This window comes from Mauremys mutica, chromosome 11 (assembly GCF_020497125.1).
Source record: "Mauremys mutica isolate MM-2020 ecotype Southern chromosome 11, ASM2049712v1, whole genome shotgun sequence".
Classification (NCBI taxonomy): Eukaryota; Metazoa; Chordata; order Testudines; family Geoemydidae; genus Mauremys; species Mauremys mutica.
The window spans coordinates 34552691-34577393 of record NC_059082.1 but is presented as its reverse complement, the minus strand read 5'-3'; the positions used below and the strand labels follow the sequence as shown (position 1 = coordinate 34577393).

Sequence of the window (24703 nt, the reverse complement as noted above, 5' to 3'; positions counted from 1 at the left end):
CTGTATAAACATTATATGAATAATCCAGTCTCAGTAGGAAAACAACCCTTTTTGGTTCTCTTTCCCACATGCTGTGATTACCCCACTCCATCACCTATTAACATTGAAATAATGGGATCTTAATGTGTACATGTTACTTTCAGACCCATATAAATGCATTCTACCTAGACATATCTGATAGTAATCAATAGAACATATCGGCCCAGATTCTCCATTCTGCTAAGGCAATTTTGGGTTGCACAAAGGGACCATATGCTTGCAGCATAAGTTAAACTAGAACCCCTCATGCTCTTCCTTGTTCAGGGACTGAATAGCCCTGAATCAGAGAGCTTCAGCCAGCTTCCTGCATCTGCTCGTCTTCCCTAGGTAGTGGAGAACTAAGGCCATTGTTCACACATTTAAATAATAAGAATACTTGGCATTTACATAGAGCCTTTCATTATAGAATCTCAAAGTGCTTTACATATAGAATAGGCAAGAAATAATCTATTGGAAACCCAACAAAATTGGACAGTTTACTTGGTGTTTTAATTATAAGCTGTGATACAATTTACTTTAATTATGAATCAAAACCATTTCTAGCATGAGGTCTGAATCGCATTTTCATCCCACATGACTAGAAAAGTGAATAGGAATGTTATTCCCTAAGTAGTCACCAAAAGAATTAATAAAACTTCACTGTCTTTGCACACTCCACTTCTAATAGCTGTATATTAGTGGTGCTGATTCACAAACTTTTGGGATAACTAGTAGAGAAGGGACTGTGTGACATACAGATCAAAACTGTGGTCCTATATTGGGTTTAGACCCCTCAGACAGGCGAAATTCCAATTGACCTGAATGGGAGTTTTGCCTAAGAAAGGTCAGAAGAGCCAGGCCAATCTTAATTTTTCTGTCCTTTTTCCAGTCTCTAAAAATGGTGCAATTTCCACGCTTGCTATTAGCTGACTCCTTCAATTGTTTTTTTTCCCCATTTCATTTTGTAGATGCAAGAATTTATGGAGTTGGGAAATGAGATACCAGATACTACACTCAATGACATTATTAGCTCTCAAAAGCCAAACCAATGCTGTGTGCTAGTATACACTTCTGGAACAACTGGGAAGCCAAAAGGAGCCATGCTGAGTCATGACAATGTATGTACTCCAGACACAGCTTTATGATTAAGATTCTCAAAGCATGAGGGTGTTTATTTCTGTCCTTTAGAAAGAAATGGGATCATGGTGGAGTCTCCAAGCACTGTGGCACTCTGTTTTAAGGACGGAATAGCAAAAGAAACGATATCCAAACTATATATTTCTGAAAAACTACAAGCTCTTCTCATAGCTGAATTTATAAGTGACATTTTTTGGTTCATGCAGTTGATTGTGTGATAAAATGCTATTACCACAAATATCTTCAAATGACCTCTCAAGATCATCTTCAAAAGAATCATACACCTTAGCCAGCCAATGTCACAGCAGCCTGATATTAGAAGCTTTTGCAAGGTTTTATTAAACTTGGCCCTTTATCTGTAACATTATTACCTTTCCAAGTTACATTCATTTTGGTTCCTCCTAATTTAGTAAAGAATAGCAAAAGTTTTGTATATTCTACAGCCCTCAGACTCAGATTTTGTGAATAAATGTTGCTGCAAACAGCCAACTCTCTAGTGCCAAAGAGAGGCAAAAAGTCAAGTGAAAAAAGGACTTCACACAAAAGTCTGCTCACCAAGGGCTAGAATGTGGTTGGCCCTTACATGTCTATGCAGTGAGGGAAAGGATTAAGGAACTTACGTGAACACTTGTGTAGCCCATAAAAGGGCTGGCTGGAATTGCAACTTCTGCTCTTGATGGGGCACAGGAACTGAGAGCAATTCACCCTAAAGTAGGGAGTAGGCAGAGCAATATCTGGAAGTAGGATACACTGGACATGATGGACCAAAGCTCTGATCTGGCATGGCAAATCCTGTGTTCTTCTGTCTCAAAAGAATCTGGTATAGTTTCTATTTTGCTGTCAAACTATTTCTGGCTACTGTGCACAAGCAGGCTATTTTTATGCTGATCAACACAGTGGAAAACATCCTTTGCCTGTAACTGTGCTGCTGCCTTCTTTAGTCAAAAGACATTTCCCTCTGCCCTTATTCTAAATCTGTGCTGGGTCAGACATTCATCCCCGCCCTGATCTGATGTGTGAACATAACTGTGTTGAGGGATTTTTGGATGCTAAGCAGATAATGCAGCTACATATCTAGAAAATATCTTGTCAAGCCTCTTTGTACTTTTCTTCCACAAGCACTTGCCCAATATTGCCTTCTGCACCTAGGTCAGCCTCCCTGAACCTATACACCATGGCTAGTATTCCTGATGGTAAATACCATTGGTGATACTGAATGACTTTGTGTAGGTAAATTACTCTTTCTGTCATGTGAACTCACTGTTCTATAGTATTTATTGCTATTTTGTTTCAAATTGCATCCTAGAAATGCTTTGCTGATGAAAGGTGACAGTCTGACTTTCCTGGACACTGGAGTCCTCTTTACCAATAGCAGGGCAACACACAGGCGCCAACTTTTCAAAGTGTTGGGGTGTGCTGGACCCCCAGCTCTGCCTCAGGTCCTATCCCCACTCCACCCCTTCCCACAAGCCCCACCCCATCCCGCCTCTTCCCGCCTACTTCTGCCCCTCCCTTGAGCGTGCCACATCCTCGCTCCTTCCCCCCAGCCTCCTGCACACTGCAAAACAGCTGATTGCGTTAGGCGGGAGGTGTAGGGAGGTAGTGGGAAGCACCGATCTGTGGGGCCTGCCAGCTGGCGAGAGGCGCTGGGGGGATTGGGGGGAGCTGATAGGGGGGCTGCTGGTGGGTGCTCAGCAGCCACCATTTTTCCCTGTGGGTGCTCCAGCCCTGGAGCATCCACGGAGTTGGTGCCTATGGGACAGCAGCACAAGCAGGGACAGTGCAAGCTTCCCCTCATGGGTCTCCCAGTTTACCTCAAGCCTGACTGGGAAGGGCCATCTTTAGGAGTGAAATGGGGAAATGGTCTAAAATAAATAGGTGAAATTCAATAAGGACAAATTCAAAGTAGTACTTAGGAATGAATAATCAAGTGCACAAGTACAAAATGGGAAATGACTGCCTGGGAGGAAATATTGCAGAAAAGGTGGTTATAGATGGATCACAAACTAAATATGAGTCAGCAATGTGATACTGTTGCAAAAAAAGCAAATACCACTCCGGGATGTACTAGCAAGAATGTTGTAAGCAAGACACGAAAAGTAATTCTTCTACTCTACTCAGCACTGATAAGGCCTCAACTAGAGTATTGTTGCCAGTTCTGGGCACCACACTGTGGGAAAGATGAGGACAAACTGGAGAAAGTTCAGAGGAGAATAACAAAAATGATTAAAAGTCTAGAAAATCTGACCTACGAGGAGAGATTGAAAAAATTGGGTTTGTTTAGTCTGGAAAAGTGAAGACAGAGGGGAGACATAACAGTCTTCAAGTACATAAAAGATTGTTTTAAAGAGAAGGGTGATAACTTGTTCTTAACCACTGAGGACAGGATAAAAAGTAATGTGCTTAAATTGCAGCAAGGGAGATTTAGATTAAATATTAAGAAAAACTTCCTAATCATCAGGATAGTTAAGCACAGGAACAAATCACCTGGGGAGGTTGTAGAATCTCTGTCATTGGAGGTTTTTAAAAACAGATTAGACAAACACCTGTCAGGGATGGTCTAGATAATAGTCCTGCCTCAGTGCAGGGGACTGGACTATATGACCCTTCCAGTCCTATATTTCTATGATTCTATGAAGGCATAGTTCAGTTCCATTGTCTGTTCAGTCCATGGGCCCTCTGGTGAGGTTAATCGTATCAGCAATATCAATTGTGTATGTAAGGCAAGAATTGTAGTGCTCACAGTGCAGCCGGGGGAAAAACAGACTGCCACCATTTCATTATATTCTTTGCAGTTCATTTGCTCTAAATAGGCCTTATAGATGAGTGACAATCTACATGTTATTAAAGGTAGTGATATGTCTAAACAGATGACATGCATCTGGCGAAGTGAGTATTCACCCACGAAAGATTATGCTCCAAAATGTATGTTAGTCTATAAGGTGCCACAGGACTCTTTGTCGCTTCTAACAATACATGTGTATTATACAGACAGAGTCAGAGTTTATTAATATAACAGGACTGGCTGTTTAAATTGTATTAAAATAAAACAAAAATAATATTTAACATCTTGTTATTTATGTGAACAGATAACCTGGACGGCAGCACATGCCAGCAGAGCAGGGGATATGCAACCAGCAGAAATCCAACAGGAGATTATAGTCAGTTACCTCCCGCTCAGCCACATAGCTGCTCAGATATATGACCTCTGGACTGGAATCAAGTGGGGAGAGCAAGTTTACTTTGCTGAGCCAGATGCTTTAAAGGTACCTGTAGTACTTTACATTTACATTTAAGTTAATTTTTTCACCAGCAGAAGCACTAAGTAGAGCATTTGGTTTTAAGGAGATGCAGAAGATAATTGCAAGTTTTGTGTAACCATTCTGGAAAAGTGAATTCAATGGGAGATGTAGGCCCAATACTCCAGTGCCCTAAGGCCTCATTTTATCCTAACCCTGAGCCATGACTAGAACTCTGGTCCGTCAGCTCCAAAATCACAGGCCTCTATCACTTTATAATATAATATATGGAGATATACCTATCCATAGAACTGGAAGGGACGCTGAAATGTCATTGAGTCCAACCCCCTGCCTTCACTAGCAGGACCAAGTACTGATTTTGCCCCCAATCCCTAGGTGGCCCCCTCAAGGGCTGGGCTCATAACCCTGGGTTTAGCAGGCCAATGCTCAAACCACTGAGCTATCCATCCCTCCTTTAGCTAAAGAAGAGTTCCTGTAACTGATAGTACTAGTGAGTCTCTTACCCTCTCTATACACAAAGTTAGTTCATTACATTATAAAATGAAAAAATAATATGGCCAGAACCTAAGCCCTTTTTAAGGCAGCAGCTTGAGGATTCACCTGGCACAGGAGGAAGTGTAAGCGGTGTTTCAGATAGGCAGGATCAGAGGGGATAGAAAGGAGGAGTAAAGCCAACTGTGCACACTCCCACACACACCCAGCACAGACACAGTTGTGTCAAGCACTGGTCTAGCTCACCTGGGGATCTAGCTGAAATAATAGGCTCTGACTTCAACTATATTATACATATAAGTGCTGCAAGACTTAATCCAGTAGGAAGAAAAAACCCTCCATAACACCAATCCTGACCTTTGCAATATATTCTCTTATTTTAACAGGGCAGCTTGGTCAATACACTGAAAGAAGCACAGCCAACATCTCATATGGGAGTTCCACGAGTATGGGAGAAAATCATGGAGAAATTAAAGGACACATCTGCTCAGTCGGGATTTATGAAAAAGAAAGTGTTATCATGGGCCATGTCCATTAGCTTAGAGAGGAACCTAAGCTGCTCAGGAAGGTATAATTAGTAACAAATACTACATTAGCGATGCCCAAAATACCTTATCTGCCCTCAATTATCCCCAAGTAGCCCCATTGACTTTAGGGGGGCTGCCTTTCTGTTCTCACTAGCACAGATATTTTGCCTGGTAATTTGCATTCAGCACTGTAGTTTTATATTTTGGTAGAAATCAGTGGAGAGAAAAGATGTTCAATAGCATCTCGTAAAACTGATCTTGGATTCAGTGTCTGCTGGGGTATCTAGTTTTGACTGGATTTTTAAAGATAGGTTTTGTGTCTGGCACAAACTATCCCATGTCTTGCATCCAGGGTTCTGCTCTGGAGATTTTCTCCACCTTTGTTGCATGTTTCAGGCTTTGGCATCCACTCCCAGTGTATCAGTGCATTTTCTCTGATTTTCCAAGGTCATAAAACTCATTGCCAGGTGATGTTTTGAAAGCCAAAACTATAATGCAGTTAAAAAAATATTAGATAAGTTCATGGAGGATAAGTCCATCAATGGTCATTGGCCAAAATGGTCAGGGATGCAACACTATGCTCTGGGTGTCCCTAGCCTTTGTTTGCCAGAAGCTGGGAATGGATGACGAGTGATGAATCACTTGATGATTGCCTGTTCTGTTCATTGCCTCTGGAAGACAGGATACTGGGCTTGATGGAATCATAGACTCATAGAAGATTAGGATCGGAAGAGACCTCAGGAAATCATCTAGTCCAACCCCCTGTTCAAAGCAGGACCAACCCCAACTAAATCATCCCAGCCAGGGCTTTGTCAAGCCAGGCCTTAAAAACCTCTAAGGATGGAGATTCCACCACCTCCCTAGGTAACCCATTCCAGTGCTTCACCACCCTCTTTGTGAAATAGTTTTTCCTAATATGCAACCTAGACCTCCCCCACTGCAACTTGAGACCACTGCTCTTTGTTCTGTCATCTGCCACCACTGAAAACAGCCAAGCTCCATCCTCTTTGGAACCCCCCTTCAGGTAGTTGAAGGTTGCTGTCAAATCCCCAATCACTGTTCTCTTCTACAGACTAAATAAGCCCAGTTCCCTCAGACTCTCCTCATAAGTCATGTGCTCCAGCACCCTAATCATTTTTGTTGGCCTCCGCTGGACTCTCTCCAATTTATCCACATCCTTTCTGTAGTAGGGGGCCCAGAACTGGATGCAATACTCCAGATGTGGCCTCACCAATGTCGAATAGAGGGGAATAATCACTTCCCTCGATCTGCTGGCAGTGCTCCTATTAACGCAGCCTAATATGTCATTAGCCTTCTAGGCAACAAGTGCACACTTCTTCCCTTGCATCCGAAGAAGTGGGTATTCACCCACGAAAGCTCATGCTGCAAAACGTCTGTTAGTCTATAAGGTGCCACAGGATTCTTTGCTGCTTCTACTGAACCAGACTAACACGGCTACCCCTCTGATAAGTGCACACTGTTGACTCATATCCAGCTTCTCGTCCACTGTAATCCCCAGGTCCTTTTCTGCAGAACTGCTGCTTAGCTAGTCGGTCCCCAGCCTATAGCAGTGCATGGGATTCTTCTGTCCTAAGTGCAGGACTCTGCACTTGTCCTTGTTGAACCTCATCAGATTTCTTTTGGCCCAATCCTCCAATTTATGTAGGTCACTCTGGACCCTATCCCTACCCTCCAGCGTATCTACCTCTCCCCCAGTTTAGTGTAATCTGCAAACTTGTTGAGGGTGCAATTCATCCCATCATCCAGATCATTTATGAAGATGTTGAACAAAACTGGCCCCAGGAGAGACCACTGGGGCACTCCACTTGATACTGGCTGCCAACTAGAGTTCGAGCCATTGATCACTACCCATTGAGCCTGACGATCTAGCCAGCTTTCTATCCACCTTGTAGTCCATTAATCTAATCCATACTTTTTTAACTTGCTGTCAAGAATACTGTGGGAGACCTTATCAAAAGCTTTGCTAAAATCAAGATATATCACATCCATCACTTTCCCCATATCCACAGAGCCATTTATCTCATCATAGAAGGCAATCAGCTTGGTCAGGCATGACTTGCCCTTGGTGAATCCATGTTGACTCTACCTGACCACCTTCCTCTCCTCCAGGTGCTTCAAAATGGATTCCTTGAGGGCTTGCTCCATGATTTTTCCAGGGACTGAGGTGAGGCTGACCGGTCTGTAGTTTCCTGGATTCTCCTTTTTCCTTTTTTTAAAGATGGGCACTATATCTGCCTTTTTCCAATTGTCTGGGACCTCCCCCGCTTGCCACAAGTTTTCAAAGATAATGGCCAATGGCTCTGCAATAACGTCAGCCAACTCCCTCAGCACCATTGGATGCATTAGATCTGGCCCCATGGACTTGTGCATGTCCAGCTTTTCTAAATAGTCCTTAACCTGTTCTTTCACCACTGAGGGCTGCTCACCTCCTCCACATACTGCACTGCCCAGTGCAGCAGTCTGGGCACTGACCTTGTCTGTGAAACTGAGGCAAAAAAAGCATTGAGTACTTCAGCTTTTTCCACATCATCTGTTACTAGTTTGCCTCCCCCATTCAGTAAGGATCTCATACTTTCCCTGACCTTATATTAATATATGGAGATATACACCTATCTCATAGAGCTGGCAGGGACCCTGAGAGGTCATGGAGTCCAGCCCCCTACCTTCACTAGTAGGATTAAGTACTGATTTTGCCCCAGAGCCCACTCAAGGATTGAGCTCATAACCCTGGGTTTAGCAGGCTAATGTACAAACCACTGAGCTATCCCTCCCCCCTTTATTGCTAACATACTTGTAGAAACCCTTCTTGTTACCCTTCACATCCCTTGCTAGCTGCAACTCCAGTTGTGCTTTGGCCTTCCTGATTACACACCTGCATGCTCAAGCAATATTTGTATACTCCTCCCTAGTTATCTGTCCAAGTTTCCACTTCTTGTACGCTTCCTTTTTGTTTTTAAGCTCTTTGAAGATTTCTCTGTTAAGCCAACTGGTTACCTGCCATATCTGCTATTCTTTCTGCACATCAGGATAGTTTGTTCCTGCACCCTCAGTAAGGCTTCTTTAAAATACAGCCAGCTCTCCTGGACTCCTTTCCCCCTTATATTAGCCTCCCAGCGGATCCTGCCCATCAGTTCCCTGAGGGAGTCTGCTTTTGGCATAGGTCTGACCCAATATGGCTGTTCCTAGGTTTTTATGTTATCTACAGAGCTCTGAGGATTAATCACTCCACTCCCCCACCAAAAAGAAACTGTTTTATAGAGGCCTGAGGCACGATAACACTTGATTATGAATTTATGTACACCAGAGGAGAAGATCCTATAGGGTATGTCTACACAGCAAAGAAAAACTCGCAGGTGGCCCAAGCCAGCCAATTCAGGCTCATGGGGCTCAGCTGTGGGACTGTTTCATTACTGTGTAGACTTCGGGGCTCAGGCTATGGCCCGGGCTCTAGAACTAAGGGGTGGGAAGGTCCCAGAGCTTAGGCTCCAGCTGGAGTCAACACAGCAGTGAAACAGCCCCTCAGCCTGAGCCAGCTGGCATGGGCCAGCTGCAGGTTTTTCTTTGCAGTGTACATGCCCATAGAGATTTCAAAAAGCATTGCATGTCTGTACTGATTTACTTGTATGACTTTTCAGTTTACCAGATAGGTTTCTCAAATTGCCCAGACAATGAGGCTCTTGTTATCTTAATGATCATAGATTTTGGTGGAACTAGCACATATTTAAGTGATAAAGTATCAAGGAATAGTGAAAATAGTGATCTCCACAATGCATTTCACCAGTCCTTCATGACCCTGCAAAATTGGAACAGCCCTGGTATTTGGAGTTAGTATTCAGGGAAGGACATCCTGTAAATGATACAAATGGGAAATAATGTGCCTAGACATCCAAAACCAAATGATGAACATGTAATTGAAACACAAAGTTGGTTTGTTTTGGAAATTATTTACATTTCCTCTGAATTCCCCTGTCTTTCTCTGTGTGTTTTCCACTCAGCAGTGACTTGAAGCCCTTTCGAACAAGATTAGCAGACTACTTAGTACTTGCAAAAATCCGCAGTGCTCTGGGATTTTCCCACTGTCAGAAGCATTTCTCTGGTGCTGCTCCTCTCACTACAGAAACTCTGGATTTCTTCTTGAGTCTGAACATCCCCTTGTACCAGGCGTATGGGATGAGTGAGACCACAGGCCCGCACTGCATGTCTGGGCCATATGTTTACAGACGTCGCAGGTAATTTTACAGAACCTTTTACATGCAGAAACCAAACAATCCTGCTAACATGAGAATGCCCATGATGCCTCCTGTTCCCACTGTTTTTCTTTCCCACTCCCTCTTTCACCTCCTTGTTTTTATGGCAGTTTCTGGGTAATTAAGTTGTGGTACAGAATTACACATTATTCTGTGAATTTGCCAAGTCTTTGTCTTCTCTTTTACAGTCAAAATCTGTGTATTTCAGTGTAAATAAATACAGTCTAATAAAAACAACATCCTATGAAACACTCTTTATAAGGCTAGCAAATGTCCTTCTTGCTTAAACCAGGGCTCTTGATTCTTCCTCAGCATTCAGCTTTGTTGAGTTCTTTGTAAAAACCAGAATGCTGTGTGCACCCAGACTATGAGATTACCTGTCTGTAATAACTTTGCAAAGACAGTATTGATTTTATCTAGCTTTCATATAAATATTAATATGAAAACCTTGTTTAAAACCGTAACACCAGGTGGATGATTATTAATCTTCAAGCTGCTTAGATTTAACCCTATATGGATGATATTCACCCCTTGGCAGAAGGCTCTGCATGCTGCAGAAGCCCTGCATTAACGCAGATTTGAATCATTCTGTTACATGTATGATTATTATTGCTGTAATTTTAAATGTTGAGACCCAATAACACATCGGTGAAGTTAACACAGTCCCATTATTAAAAGGCTAACACATGGTTTGCTGTACTAGCTTTGATAGGTGGTACTTGTCCTTCATCCCAAACCCTTGCCCAACCTTTGAGGAACCTGAGTAGAATGATTGCATAGGGGCTGCAGGCCCAGGACGTGAGCAGACCAGCCCTGAATATGTTGATACAGAAAAGAGTGTTGGGCTGAACAGTGGAAGAAGCCACTGGGTCTTTCTTCCCAGGTTCAGTTGGCCAAGAACCTCATATAGGCAGAGAAAAGGGTGAGACTGCCCTGGATCAGGCTGCATTTTTCCCTCCACTTCCTGAACAGGGCAGCTACGCAAAGCCTGATTGAACAGATTACACGCGCGATTGTGGAATTCATTCCTGCGTGATTTATGCTGCAAAGTGATTTAGTGAACTAGGCGCCTTCCTAGAACCTTATTTTACCAACCAATTATCCTAAATGTAAATGAAAGATTAGAATGAATGTGGGGTGATATTCTGGATATTCTGTCTGATATGATGTTCACTAGCATATGAATATCAGACTTCAGGAAAGTTTCAGTCCAAATGCAGCACTGCTATACATTTTTGTTGCCCAAGAGAAATTGAGTGTACAGTGAATGCAGGATCAGGCTTTTGATATACAAATTACTAGCAGATATCAGATTCCAAAGCAGATATGTTCTTTAGCATCTGTCAAGAAGAGATGAGTGCAGTCAAGTTGTGTGCAACAATGTAGTTCATCATCGAATTCTGAAAAAATCTGGAGCTGATGCTCAGTCTGCATTCGTAATTATTTATATCTCTGGCTAATGTATATCCACACAACTATCAAGTACTCTGTAGTTTCTCCAGACTATTAATTCTCACTCTCCTACTGATTAATTTAAAGAGGCACAATTCCAATATTGAGACTGTTAACTGTTTCATTGCTGATCATTTTGACAGAAACGTCAATGTGCTCTTATCCCACAGTCCCAAGTTGCCTTCCACATCTACTTAGGTGGCAAAAACTCTTATTGCACTGGACCCAGCTGCTAAAACTTCTAGTTTCACCCTTGTCAATTTCTACCACATATTTATGCATTTTTACTACAAAAATCTGCAACAAATTGAAAACAGAAAATTGGGAAAAGACAGAATGGATTGAATATCAAATATATATGCAATTCAGTAAAATGCTCTATTTTTAATGTATGAAAAGCTGCTACAGTATTTCCAGATTGCTTTGCTGTAAAATTTAGATTCACCTTGATACAGTATCCATAGAGCCTTGAACTTGAGAGGCGGTGTTGTCTAGTGGATATAGTGCTGGACTGAGACTTGGGAAATGTAGGTTCTCTTTGTTCTTTCCTTTACTTCCCCATCTTCAAGGCTCTGTGTTCCAGCTCAAGACAGACTTCATACCAGAAGCTGAGCATGTTGCTTCCACCACACTTTGGCCCAGGGTGTCAGTCAAACCCAGTCTCTTGCATGCTGTGCAGAGCACAACTATTAAACCGAAGGGCTGGCCTACTTAAGAGGGAATAATGTGCAAATGTGAAATTTCAAACAGAGAAGTGTTTTAATGTGCCAAAAGAAACAAAAAGTCCACTTAAGTAGCAACACAGCTGGTGTAAATGTGTAGAACTCTATTTACACTGCTGCTTTACATCGGCTGAGATTCTGGCCTGTAACTTTCTAACAATGATGGGAATGCGTTTGTTTATACCTTCTCAAGGTCTTAGAGATGAGCTATTGTACAGGTTCGCTCTATATTTTATCTGGCTTTTCTAGCACTCCGTATGAATCTTTTCTTTCTTGTTCCCTTGTAGCTGTGGCAAAGCAGTGCCTGGCTGCAAAGTGAAACTGGTGAATGAGGATGCAGATGGCAATGGAGAAATTTGTTTCTGGGGAAGAACTGTTTTCATGGGTTATTTAAATATGGAGGATAAAACAAAAGAAGCCATTGATAATGATGGGTGGTTGCATTCTGGAGACCTGGGAAGACTAGACAAGGACGGCTTCCTCTATGTTACTGGAAGAATTAAAGGTAAAAAGCAGTCTCCTCCCAACATTTTAAAGTAATTATTCAGTGTTGTTCAGTCATACAACAGATAAGCACATAGGAATGCCTTATTGGATCAGGCTTGTGGTCCACCTGATTGTCTCCAACTCCAGCACCAAGTGCTTCAGAGGAAACCTCACAATAAGTAAATGTGAGAGAATCTGCTCCCAGGAAGGTCTCATCCTTAGAGATTGGCTTAAGCATTGCAACATGAGGTTTCATCTCCCTTCCAATATTCATTTTGTTAACATTAACAATAATTCTGGATATTTTGTTATCCATGTAAATGTTCAATCCCGATTTGAATCTTGCTAAGTCCTTTGCCTTACTTACTGATCAAAATATTCAGACAATAATGTTAGACAATTACTATGTTTTATATTAAGTTCTGAATCATGGGGCTACATGCTAGAAGAGGGTGCTTAATGAAATAGGAAAACTCATTGTACTTTTATTGCCATGTGGGAGCTGGACATCTGAGATGGCTGTAAGCTCTGCGTTTCCAGACCATTTGAACATTCCTAATTTTTGAGGGTAGAAGGATAAGTTAAAACAAAGAGGAATAGTTGGGTCTGGTGACAGTATTTTGCTTGAAATGTTGCCATGGGAAGGTTTTGGTCATTTGTTTGCCTGGATGCTCTCTTCCAAGATACATACTCAGATGGGTGATATTTTGTCACAGTTCAGATGCTTCCTAAACTATCTTGTGTAATGAGTAACTGTAATCCCAGAAGACAAGATGAATCATGAGGGAGGTAGCTGCACTTGCTGGTGAATTTTTAACAGGATAACATTACCATATGCAGTCAGTCCTGGTGGGCTTTATTAGATGCTATAATTAGCCTGCACTGAATGTGATCATTTTGGCCTCCCTTAATTCTCTGCCTTTTCCTTTTCTGGTTACTTTTCCTTTCCCCACATTGTTATTCTTTAACAAAGTGGCCCAGTTCGATTATCTTAATGTTTGCATTGCACTTATACCTTAATTGGCTGCAAACCAAGAAATCCATTATTCATCCAGCCCTACTCGGGTCTGCCTCAGTTACTCCCTGGCTGTTCTGTGCCATCTGCTTCTTCTAAAGATCCCTCTCCATGTGCTTGCTTGTGCTGGCCTGCCCCCTCTTGGTGGTTTTAAGGTTGCTTTTTATTATGGTGCCAGCTGTGAAAAGGTTTTCTTTTCACAGCTTACCAACACTAGAGCACAAAGAGAATGAATGCCAGATAGCACTGAAGGGAGCCTAACTGCTGAAAATCCCAGGTTATCTGTAACACCTAGAGAGTCATAATTAATCTTTGGTTACAATTATCAGAAGTGTCTAAGTCATTTAGGTATTTTCAAAAATATCACTTAGTCCGTTAAGTGACTTAGATGTGTTTTGAAAATTTTACTCCTAAAGGAACAAAACACCATAGAATTCTTTTGCAAGCAAATTCTATTGCCAAAAAATGCCTTTTGTTTAGTGATCAGATGAAATAAATTTTCTTTAACTGTTTTTAAAACTGGAAAAAAGGAACCAAGTTCTGCTTTCATTTACAGATTTTTAGCAGTGAGAGTAACTAAACATTGGAACAGATTACCAAGGAATATGGTAAAATTCTCCATCACTTTGAGTCTGATCCTGAGTAATTATGCTGGTTTCAGTACAGTTACTTTGGATTTGCACTGGTCTACCTGAAGGTAGAATTTCCCCAAGGAACCTATTTGACCTATGATAGCTGCAGAATGCAATGTATGCTGGATCTACTGCCTGCTGACCTATTTTGGACAAAGGATGACCTGCTATGGGGGAGGAAAAAAACCCCAAATGCTGTGTGCCTGGGAATTCTGAATCAGCTTGGGTGTCAGGATGGGGAGGAACTTGTGGAAAAACGCACAAAACTTGCACATTTTTGTAGATATTTGTGACCATTTACTTCTGGCTCATTTACAACATCATCAGAAGGAAGGTTACATGACAGATGTGATGCCAAGAGCAGGAAGGAAAAGGCATGTCATGCATAGCTGTCATGCCCTGTATCACCTATTTCAAGGCCCCTATTGGCTGATGACAATACACAGTTTAGGGCAGTGGTTTGGATTGAATCAGAATTGGGTGTTGAATAACTTGCATATGTCAAATGATCAAGATTAAGTTCTTTTTCTTGCCCCCCCCCAATGAAATTAAAAATTCCTTTACATAGAAAAGGTACATAAAAATCCACAATATAATAAAGTGGTATGTGGGACAAAAATTCATCAAACATATAGAAATATACTGCTTTATTAGGTCCAGTTTGGGTGGATTCTCCATCACTGACTACTGTTAAATCAAGGTTGGATCAAGGTTCTAAAAGATATTCTCTAGAAATTATTTTGGGGAAGTTCTATGGCCTGTGTTATACAGGAGGTCAGACTAGATGATTGCAATGGTCCCTTCTGGCCTGGGAATCTATGAATCTCCAGTTAACCAAGAGTTTAGGTTATCTGCAGTCTGATATAAAGGGTTTTGCTTTGTATGCACAATAGTGTGTGTTCGTGTTTATTAGAGAGAGAGAGAGAGAGAGACAGAGAGAGACAGAGAGCCCTCTAGGGATATTGCAAAGGATATATCTGTCTTTCAGGAAGGTTAATTTTCACATCTAAACAAGTTTTGTTCTCTTTGAAAGCTATTGGTATTCCTGGTATCTTCTATTAGCAGGAATGTGATAAATGGTTTGGCCCACCCCTTAGACAGCTGTGAGGAAATTATTTGAATTCAACTAATAAGTTTCTTTTCATGCCTAGAGTTAATTATTACAGCTGGAGGTGAAAATGTGCCTCCGATCCCAATTGAAGATGAGGTCAAAAAGGAACTGCCAATTGTTAGCAATGCTATGTTGATTGGAGATCAAAAGAAGTTCTTATCAATGTTACTGACCTTAAAGGTAAACTACTTTTACTGTTGATTTTGACAAAATCACACCCCACTAAACTCCTGAGATCTAAAACCTTCTGAGAGAGAGAGAGAGAGAGAGAGAGAGAAAGTGTGTGTGTGTGTTGGGAAAAATGTTCAAATTACAGAGCTAAGTGTGCTGGCTTTACTCACATGGGTAGATTTGCTGTGAGCAAGCAGGATTTAGCCCTTATGCTGTATAGCAGAAGAAATACTTCACATTCATTTCTAATATTCTTCCATAAACAAAACAAGACTTACTTTCAGTCTAAAATTCAAATTCACTTTCATTAAGAAAAACCTGAAAGAGCAGAAGTGAAGTCTCCATGAGAGAGTACAGCGTTTGCCTTCTCTATACTGGCTGTTGTCATTCTGGACAGGCAGAGTCCTTAGAAGTTTAAAGTCTCAATACGTAACAAACAAAAGGCAACACAGTTTCATAGCTACTTACACAAGTGGCTTTTTTGGCCATGTTTGCTCATTACAATTTATGCTAAAGACAGAGAATGTTTGCGTTCTAACAGACCCTATTTTCCACCTATTTGTTCCTTTTGGGAAGAAATCTAAGAATGAATTTAGGAACAAGATTATGAATAGCTGAGCTACAGGATCAAGCCCAACTGAAAGATCATCCTTTGTTAAAATGCTAATATTATAGTAACAGAATGAAAACAAGGGCCCTGTATATTATTATATAAAACTTCTTCTCTCGAGTGTCCCAGCGTTAGTCACCCTTTATTATGATTCCTCCCCGCCACCAAGTGTAAAAAAAATATTTTTTTCTAATTTTAAACAGCAGCCCTGTCTCGAGAGATCAAACAGAACTATACAATTTTCAGTAATCCATTTTTGTAAATAGCATCTTGAATACATTTCTTGAAATAACAATGCAATTGATTTGGAAAAACACAGGGTCTGTCTACAATGTGATAAAAAACCCACCGCACCCAGTCTGAGAGCCTAGATCAGCTGGCTTGGGCTGCAGGGTTAAAAATAGGTTTGGGCTTGGGCTGAAGCCCAGGGCGTGCAACTCCCTCTCCCTCACAGGATGTCAAAGCTGGGCTCCAGCCCAAGCCCAGATGTCTAGACTGAAGTTTCATAGCCCTGCAGCCTGAGCCCTGCAAGCCCAAGTCAGTTGACCCAGGCCAGGACTTTTAATGCAGTGTAGACATACCCACAGTGGTAACTTATTCAGAGTATATACAGAGCTTTTTCGATGTTAAATATTTTGACGTTTCAAATGTGATCACGTCACTTACATGACGATCACATATTAGCCAGCATATTCGTATTATGTGGCCAAATTGACAAACTATCTTATCTAGCAACAGTCTACAAATGGTCCCATTTTGTAGATTTAGGACTGCAGTTTGGACTGTTTCACTTAAGTTTTGATATTCTGAGCTGCCCTCAAATCCCACTGATTTGAGCAGGGATTGAGGACACTTAGTGCCCTAGGAGCAAGCCATTAATACTGAAACTCTGTCACTTGATACTGTAGAGTACTCTGGACCCAGATACATCCGATCCTACTGACAATCTGACTGAGCAAGCCAGAGAATTCTGCCAGAAAATTGGCAGCAAAGCCACTACAGTGTCAGAGATTGTGGCAACAAGAGATCAGGCTGTTTACCAGGCCATTCAAGAAGGAATCAACAGAGTCAACATGAAGTCCACTGCCAGTGTTCAGCATATTCAGAAATGGACAGTCCTGGAAAGAGATTTCTCCATTTCTGGTGGAGAATTTGGTAAGACCTCTGCACACTAATCTATCCTGAGATACTTAGTGAATACAGGAGGGGTGTGGAGTACTGTAAGATTGGGATGACTATTTCTCAGGAATGGTGGAGCTCATAGACTCATAGACTTTAAGGTCAGAAGGGACCATTATGATCATCTAGTCTGACCTTCTGCACAAAGCAGGCCACAGAATCTCACCCATCCACTTCTATAACAAACCCCTAGCCTATGTCTGAGTTACCGAAGTCCCCAAATTGCAGTTTGAAGACCTCAAGCTGCAGAGAATCCTCCAGCAAGTGACCCATGCCCCACGCTGCAGAGGAAGGCGAAAAACCTCCAGGGCCTCTGCCAATCTGCCCCAGAGGAAAATTCCTTCCCAACCCCAAATATGGCGATCAGTTAAACCCTGAGCATGTGGGCAAGACTCACCTGCCAGCACCCAGGAAAGAATTCTCTGCAGTAACTCAGATCCCAACCCATCTAACATCCCATCACAGACCACTGGGCATACTTACCTGCTGATAATCAAAGATCAATTGCCAAAATTAATTGCCAAAATTAGGCTATCCCATCATACCATCCCTTCCATAAACTTATCAAGCTTAGTCTTAAAGCCAGATATGTCTTTTGCCCCCACTACTCCCCTTGGAAGGCTGTTCCAGAACTTCACTCCTCTAATGGTTAGAAACCTTCGTCTAATTTCAAGTCTAAACTTCCTAGTGTCCAGTTTATACCCATTTGTTCCTGTGTCCACATTGGTACTAAGCTTAAATAATTCCTCTACCTCCCTAATATTAATCCCTCTGATATATTTATAAAGAGCAATCATATCCCCCCTCAACCTTCTTTTGGTTAGGCTAAACAAGCCAAGCTCTTTGAGTCTCCTTTCATAAGACAGGTTTTCCATTCCTCAGATCATCCTAGTAGCCCTTCTCTGAACCTGTTCCAGTTTGAATTCATCCTTCTTAAACATGGGAGACCAGAACTGCACACAGTATTCCAGATGAGGTCTCACCAGTGCCTTATATAACGGTACTAACACCTCCTTATCTTTGCTGGAAATACCTCGCCTGATGCATCCTAAAACCGCATTAGCTTTTTTAACGGCCATATCACATTGGCAGCTCATAGTCATCCTGTGATCAACCAATACTCCAAGGTCCTTCTCCTCCTCTGTTACTTCCAACTGATGTGTCCCCAATTTATAACTAAAATTCTTACTATTAATCCCTAAATGCATGACCTTGCACTTTTCACTATTGAATTTCATCCTATTACTAATACTCCAGTTTACAAGGTCATCCAGATCTTCCTGTAGGATATCCCGGTCCTTCTCTGTGTTAGCAATACCTCCCAGCTTTGTGTCATCCGCAAACTTGATTAGCACATTCCCGCTTTTTGTGCCAAGATCAGTAATAAAAAGGTTAAATAAGATTGGTCCCAAAACTGATCCCTGAGGAACTCCACTAGTAACCTCCTTCCAGCCTGACAGTTCACCCTTCAGTACGACCCGTTGTAGTCTCCCCTTTAACCAGTTCCTTATCCACCTTTCAATTTTCATATTGATCCCCATCTTTTCCAATTTAACTAATAATTCCCCATGTGGAACCGTGTCAAATGCCTTACTGAAATCGAGGTAAATTAGATCTAATGCATTTCCTTTGTCTAAATAATCTGTTACCTTCTCAAAGAGCTGAGAGTTATATAGCTCTTCCCCAACAAGTGGCAATTATCTGATAACAATTCACACTGTCAGATTACAGAATAATGATATTGATACAATCTTAGGGATCTCAACCATTCCAAGATAAAATCAATTCATATTACAACTTGAAATTTAAACTATGGTTGGTGAAATATGGGAGCTTCATAAAAACCTTCATATAACATACTAGTAAGTTATCCTTGTTCAGTTTTTTTAAATTAAGAAATTCAACAAGTCCTACAATTTTGGTGCCAGAGAAAGAATCAAAATTACAAAAAAAAATATAATCTATATGCCGACCTATTTAATAATTGTTAATTGTGTCCACAGCTTTTTCTCTTTTTAAAAGAAAATCAAATGAAGTCAGTTTAACCAAAGAAAACAAAATCTTATTGTAAACCTTGCATAAAAATTAACCAGGAAATCAAGGTCATTTGGCAGCCAGGGCCTGTCTTTTGTGGGGAGGGAAAATTATGAGTAATAATTAAAGATCTGTTGGTGAAAGATGTTCTAGTTTCTTGCTTCACCAACTTTAACTTCTAACTAATGAAATACAGAATATTTATGTGGACTCCTGTAAGTATTTAAAGAAGTATTGTGTGACCGGGATCCCAGGGGAGCCACACTGAGGTTACTCAATTCGGGAAAACTGCAAAGAATGGGGCAGACAATCCCCAAAGCTGGTGGATATTCCAATACTTAGATTTACCAAGCCAGCACAAAACAGCTTCTATAATACCTCACTGGTTACCCAGAAACCAACAACAGAGTTCCCTTAAAGCAGTGTTTCCCAAACTTGGGATGCCGCTTGTGTAGGGAAAGCCCTGGCGGGCCGAGCTGGTTTGTTTACCTGGCGCATCCACAGGTCCGGCCAATCGCAGCTCCCACTGGCCGTGGTTCTCTGCTCCAGGCCAATGGGAGCTGCTGAAAGTGGTGGCTGGTATGTCCCTTGGCCCGTGCCGCTTCCAGCTGCTCCCATTGGCCTGGAGCAGCGAACCGTGGCCAGTGGGAGCCGCGATCGGCCGGACCTGCAGACGCGGTAGGTAAATAAACTGGCCTGGCCCGACAGGGGCTTTCCCTGCACAAGCGGTGTCCCAAGTTTGGGAAACACTGCCTTAAAGTAACCCAGACTTAGCCTCCACTGAGACACCTAAGTCAAATATGATGGGGATTACTGATAATCTTATTAATCATATAAGAAAGTTCTACCAATCCCAAAAGATCAGACACATTACCTCCCAGGTTAATGAATATTCCAGATCTTCCCCAAATACATGCTTACAGCCAATCCTTATTAACTAGCTAAAATTTATTTTAAAAGAAAGTATTGGTTAAACCAGTGGGGCCAACCTATGGCTCCAGAGCCGCATGCAGCTCTTCATAAGTTAATATGCAGCTCCTTGCATAGGCATTGACTCTGGGGCTGGAGCTATAGGTGCTAACGTTCCAATGTGTTGGGGAGTGCTCAGTGCCCCACCCCCGGCTCTGCCCCAGGCCCTCCCCCCACTCCATCTCTTCCCCTGAGCTTGCCATGCCCTCGCTCTCTCCCCCTCCCCACCAGAGCCTCCTGCGCACCGCGTAACACCTGATCGCGGTGGTCGGGAAGTGTGGGGAGGGAGTGGGAGGCACTGATTGGTGGCGCTGCCGGCGGGCAGGAGGCGCTGCAGGTTGGAGTGGGGGGAGCTGATGGGAGGCTGCTGACATATTAGTGTGGCTCTTTGGCAATGTACATTGGTAAATTCTGGCTCCTTCTTAGGCTCAGGTTGGCTGCCCCGGGTTAAAAGATTAGCATACATACAGACACGAGTACCATTCTGAGATTAGTTTTATGCTAGAGATTGTGAGCATTGTAGTTCAGAATTAGTCCAATGTCTAACAATTCAGGGTGATCCAGGTGGGACTGGAGATCTGTCTTATGACTCAAGATTCTCTGCATAAAGCATCAAGCATATCTGAGATAAAAAGGATCAGGACCCAAGACATCTTTATAAGTTTCAGGCCTTCTCTTGACAGCATGGAGTCCTTGGGAGAACAATAGGCAAACATAGAGACTTTGAAGTAGACCTGTTTCCTAAGCATCCCTGGTAATTAGCTACATGGATTAACATACAGCAATTGCCTGTTTTCCAACATTAATGGGCAATTTGTTATATCCTTCAAAAAGAGATGAATACAGTGATATTACTATGTTTACAGATCATTTGAATGTTAATATCTCCTTTTGAGCTCTGAATTAACAGAATACAGTGTAGACAGGAACCATTTGGTTACATCGTTAACCTCTAACAAGATATAAGTACTCACATTAAATACAGGTTTGCATTTCAGAGTTCTAGCCCATCTGACATAGGGTGGCCCTAATTAATATTTACATACTTTTCTAACATGTCTCTAAAGGTTGAATTTGGGTCATTTATCCTGCAGGATACTTAACCCTTTCTGGCCATGTGTCACATATTGTATGAAAGATTTACATTGTTGCCAAATACACAGAACATCTAGTAAAGGAAGAAAGGGAATATGTCAAAGGTGGTAGGCTAATATACATGTGGGGAGCTTGGTTTTTTTCAGTGTTAGTTTCCTCCAGGTTATAAACTTTGCCTTGAGCAGTATCTTGGATACTGTCCAGGAGTAAAAAGTGCCAAAGTCAAGTGCCAGTTGTCTAATACTGGAGTGATTTCTGATCAAGTGAATTTGAACTGTGCTGGTGGATGAAAAGTTTGAGGCCTTGATTCCTTCACCCACAACATTATTTAAGAACAGCAAAATTCCATATTCTAGTTTGTGGCTGAACTGAGATGTCAGAAAAATAGCAGTGTGGTATCCATTTCATTCTATTTCTTTAGTACTGCAGACAGCATGTCGTCCTTCCTCTAACCAGATAGGGTTATAACAATGGGGTGTCCTTTATAGGAATGGGGTTCATGTTTACAAAGTAGATAGATATGACTTTCTCCAAGAAGCTGATTTTTTTTTTTAAAAATAAAGCGTCTTGGGCATAAGTGAATTGTGGGGCCTGTCTAGTAGGGCCTACTGCAAGTTGAGGCAACGGTTTGGGAAATAGTGCATCCATTCACAGCCCTGATGAGTAATTTTTTTCCATTCAAATCCATCCACACTGTAGCCATAGTTACCTTCCCTGCCCACTACATCTCATCCCACTGACTTAAATCCCTCCAATAGTTTCTTGACTCATTCTGTCTCAGGTTCAAATTAAGCTTCTCCTTCAAGGCTCTGTATTTATATCATCAATGATTATCTACACCAATTGTACTCTTAGCATGCATCCCATGCGTATGAGACTGGATCCTTTTTTGATAGTAGTATCTGCTATGGCTGCATCTGCTTCTTTCCACCCTCCTGACTAGTGTAGCTGAGGGCATACTCAGTTTCTTCTCTCCATCCATTCTGACTCAGCTATCCCCTACAGCCTCCATGAGTGGAGTAAGCCTATATCTCCCAACGCCCATTTGAGCCCTGGCTACAGTAATGCTGAGTTATTACATTCCTTGCTCCTTTCAGTATTATGATTTTGTCTTTAATGCATAGCACATGAGATTGGGGGGGGGGAGGGGATAGAGAGAAAAGTAAACAAAAATACCACCTCACCCAAAGCAAGATGCAGTTTTTGAGACGACCCTGTATGTTACTCGGGGTTATTTGAACCCAGAGGTATGGTAACTAATCTCTGTTTTCCAGGTGGTGTCAGGAAACAAATCAGTGGTGGGGGGGATAGCACCTCCCTCTGATAAATGATTGGTACACACACAAATGCTTCCACCCCAAAATCCTTGTTTTTATTGAGTACAAAGCACACATCTAAAATAGAAATAACCTAGATCACCCCAGAATATAGTTACCCGAAGCCTGAGGTGGTATCCAGTGACAGCAGCAGGTTTCTGGTGGCTGGCCTTCCTCCTAGGCACTGGGGAGGTAGCTGTCAGACTGCAAGCTCATAGAAATCTTCTCAGGAGTACTTCTCCGAAGTACACACACTAACTAAACTCTTATATGTAATTCAAAACAAAGCATAACTCAAAATAACCCCCCAATGGGCTGACCATTTCCCTAGCAACAGCAAAGAACTCTCAATTTCTTATCAGTAAAGCAACTCTAGCAAAAAAACCTTACAGACAGGCACCCAGACCAAGGTCAGCTATCCTTTAGTAGCACTGCAACTGGGCAGAAAGGCCAAATTCTTTCTCGCTATGTGGTGTCCTCACTTCCAGCCCATGTTGGCTAAGTGCACAGATGGCTGCAGGTTATGTCAAGTCCAGGGCTCTTGTAATAAGTAGATACAACACTGCTAAGGGCAAGTCTACACCAGAAGCGCTACATCGGCGCAACTGCACTGCTGTAGTGCGTCTGGTGAAGATGCTCTATGTCGATGAGAGTTCTCTCCCATCGGCATAATTATCCATCTCCGCAAGAGGCAGAAGCTATGTCAGTGGGAGAGCGTCTCTGCCGACATAGTGCTGGTGCGAACAGCACTTAGGTTGCTGTAACTTGCATCGCTCGGGGGGATTTCACACCTCTGAGCAACACAAATTAGATTGACTTAAGCAGTAGTGTAGGCTTGCCATAAGAGAGGGCTTTTTAACCAAGGACATAAAGCGAGAAAGCTCGATTAGTCCTCTTAAAGTATTACTGAATTGGGCAGTAGCTACTTTATTACCTCTGCTCATGAAGCCTGACATTGCTTTGTCCACTAGTCATTTGGACTGAACTTTTCTGTTTCTGCCCCAGCTATTCTACAGTTCCTATGAGAGATCAGCCATGGAAGCTACAGGCACATCTACTAGTCAGTCCCTTTGGAGGAATGATGTACTAGGACTCATTAATCCTCCAGCTAGGTAACTTTACTGTGATTTCTCTCTCCTCTTGTAATCAACTTTGGTTTGTTTGTTTTTTGGTGGTATGTTGTTTTAGGTCCTACGATGAAATTAAAACGACCTGCTGTGCTTGAAAAATACAAAGATGAAATTAATTCATTTTACAAAGAATAAAATTAGTCTTCATGCCAAGTATTGTCTGCAAGTTTCCCAAGAAGCAAAACAAATTCACCAACCCTGTGTTGCAGGAAACAGCTCCCAACAAATGCATTTGAGGATTTACTTTTCTAGGCTAGCACACCTACCGTTTGTTTTGCACCCTATGCAACAGGCATTAGAAGAGAAACATCCATATAAAGATCTAGTTGTAATTCTGCCTGCAAAGTAATAAAATTTCTTGCTACAGATAAGTATTCCTACAGCCCTGTCATTGTGAATATTTTACTTTTGGTCTTAAATGAGTTAAACTTAATGACATATTAATGTGGGTATAACTGTTTATTGTAAGGATGTAGCTCACATTCTTATAGGTTGGGTAAAAGAATAAGAGAAGACTAAGCAACACCCTAATTGATATTTCCTTACAGTTTTTATAGTTCTGTAATAGGGTAAATTGATTATAGTTCAAATGTTTGGTAGATATAACTAATCAAGTGGCACTGCTTAGTGAAACTGCTACATCCTCATAGTATCAATGGCCATTAAGCCCTAACTGAAATTAAAAAATCAACAGTTCTGTAATGTTTTCAGTGAGGGGCATCTAAATAGTCTTATACCAAAAGAAATGCTACACATTGTGGCCTTATTAATTCCTCTTTCCAGCCTGGTAGTTTGTCAAGTGAGTTCTGGATTGACCATCCCAAAAAAACACAATGAAGATTTTTTCAATCTTTGGTTCATGCTGAAAGACACTTCAGTTTAGCATTTCCCAAAGAGTTAAGTGATGACAGTTGGTGATCAGAAATAACAGCCCAAGATCAAAACCTAGACCAGGGCAAAGATTATATCACTCAATGCAGGGGACCTGAGTCAGAGTGGATAAAAGTAATGATTTTTTTAAAAAAATTAAATGTTTTTTTAATAAACTATTTAAAATTAAATTTGAAATTGACAGCCTC

The 24703-nt window shown here is 41.7% G+C and overlaps 1 protein-coding gene across 10 annotated transcripts in view; it reads left to right on the top strand.

The window, feature by feature from the left end:
* Nucleotides 1-23995, top strand: part of ACSBG1 (acyl-CoA synthetase bubblegum family member 1) — a 74233-nt gene extending 50238 nt beyond the window's left edge. For 6 of the 10 annotated variants that reach the window (XM_044979594.1, XM_044979598.1, XM_044979599.1 and 3 more), the window contains 8 exons: nucleotides 987-1136; nucleotides 4245-4421; nucleotides 5294-5475; nucleotides 9451-9684; nucleotides 12164-12381; nucleotides 15161-15300; nucleotides 16810-17056; nucleotides 23683-23995. In XM_044979594.1, coding sequence (XP_044835529.1) covers nucleotides 987-1136; nucleotides 4245-4421; nucleotides 5294-5475; nucleotides 9451-9684; nucleotides 12164-12381; nucleotides 15161-15300; nucleotides 16810-17056; nucleotides 23683-23759 — 1425 coding nt within the window. In that variant the 3' untranslated portion in view covers nucleotides 23760-23995. Of the gene's footprint in view, nucleotides 1-986; nucleotides 1137-4244; nucleotides 4422-5293; nucleotides 5476-9450; nucleotides 9685-12163; nucleotides 12382-15160; nucleotides 15301-16809; nucleotides 17057-23499 lie in introns of all 10 variants that reach the window. The other 4 variants (XM_044979595.1, XM_044979596.1, XM_044979597.1 and 1 more) reach the window with 4 other exon arrangements.
* Nucleotides 23996-24703: the final 708 nt, after the last annotated feature.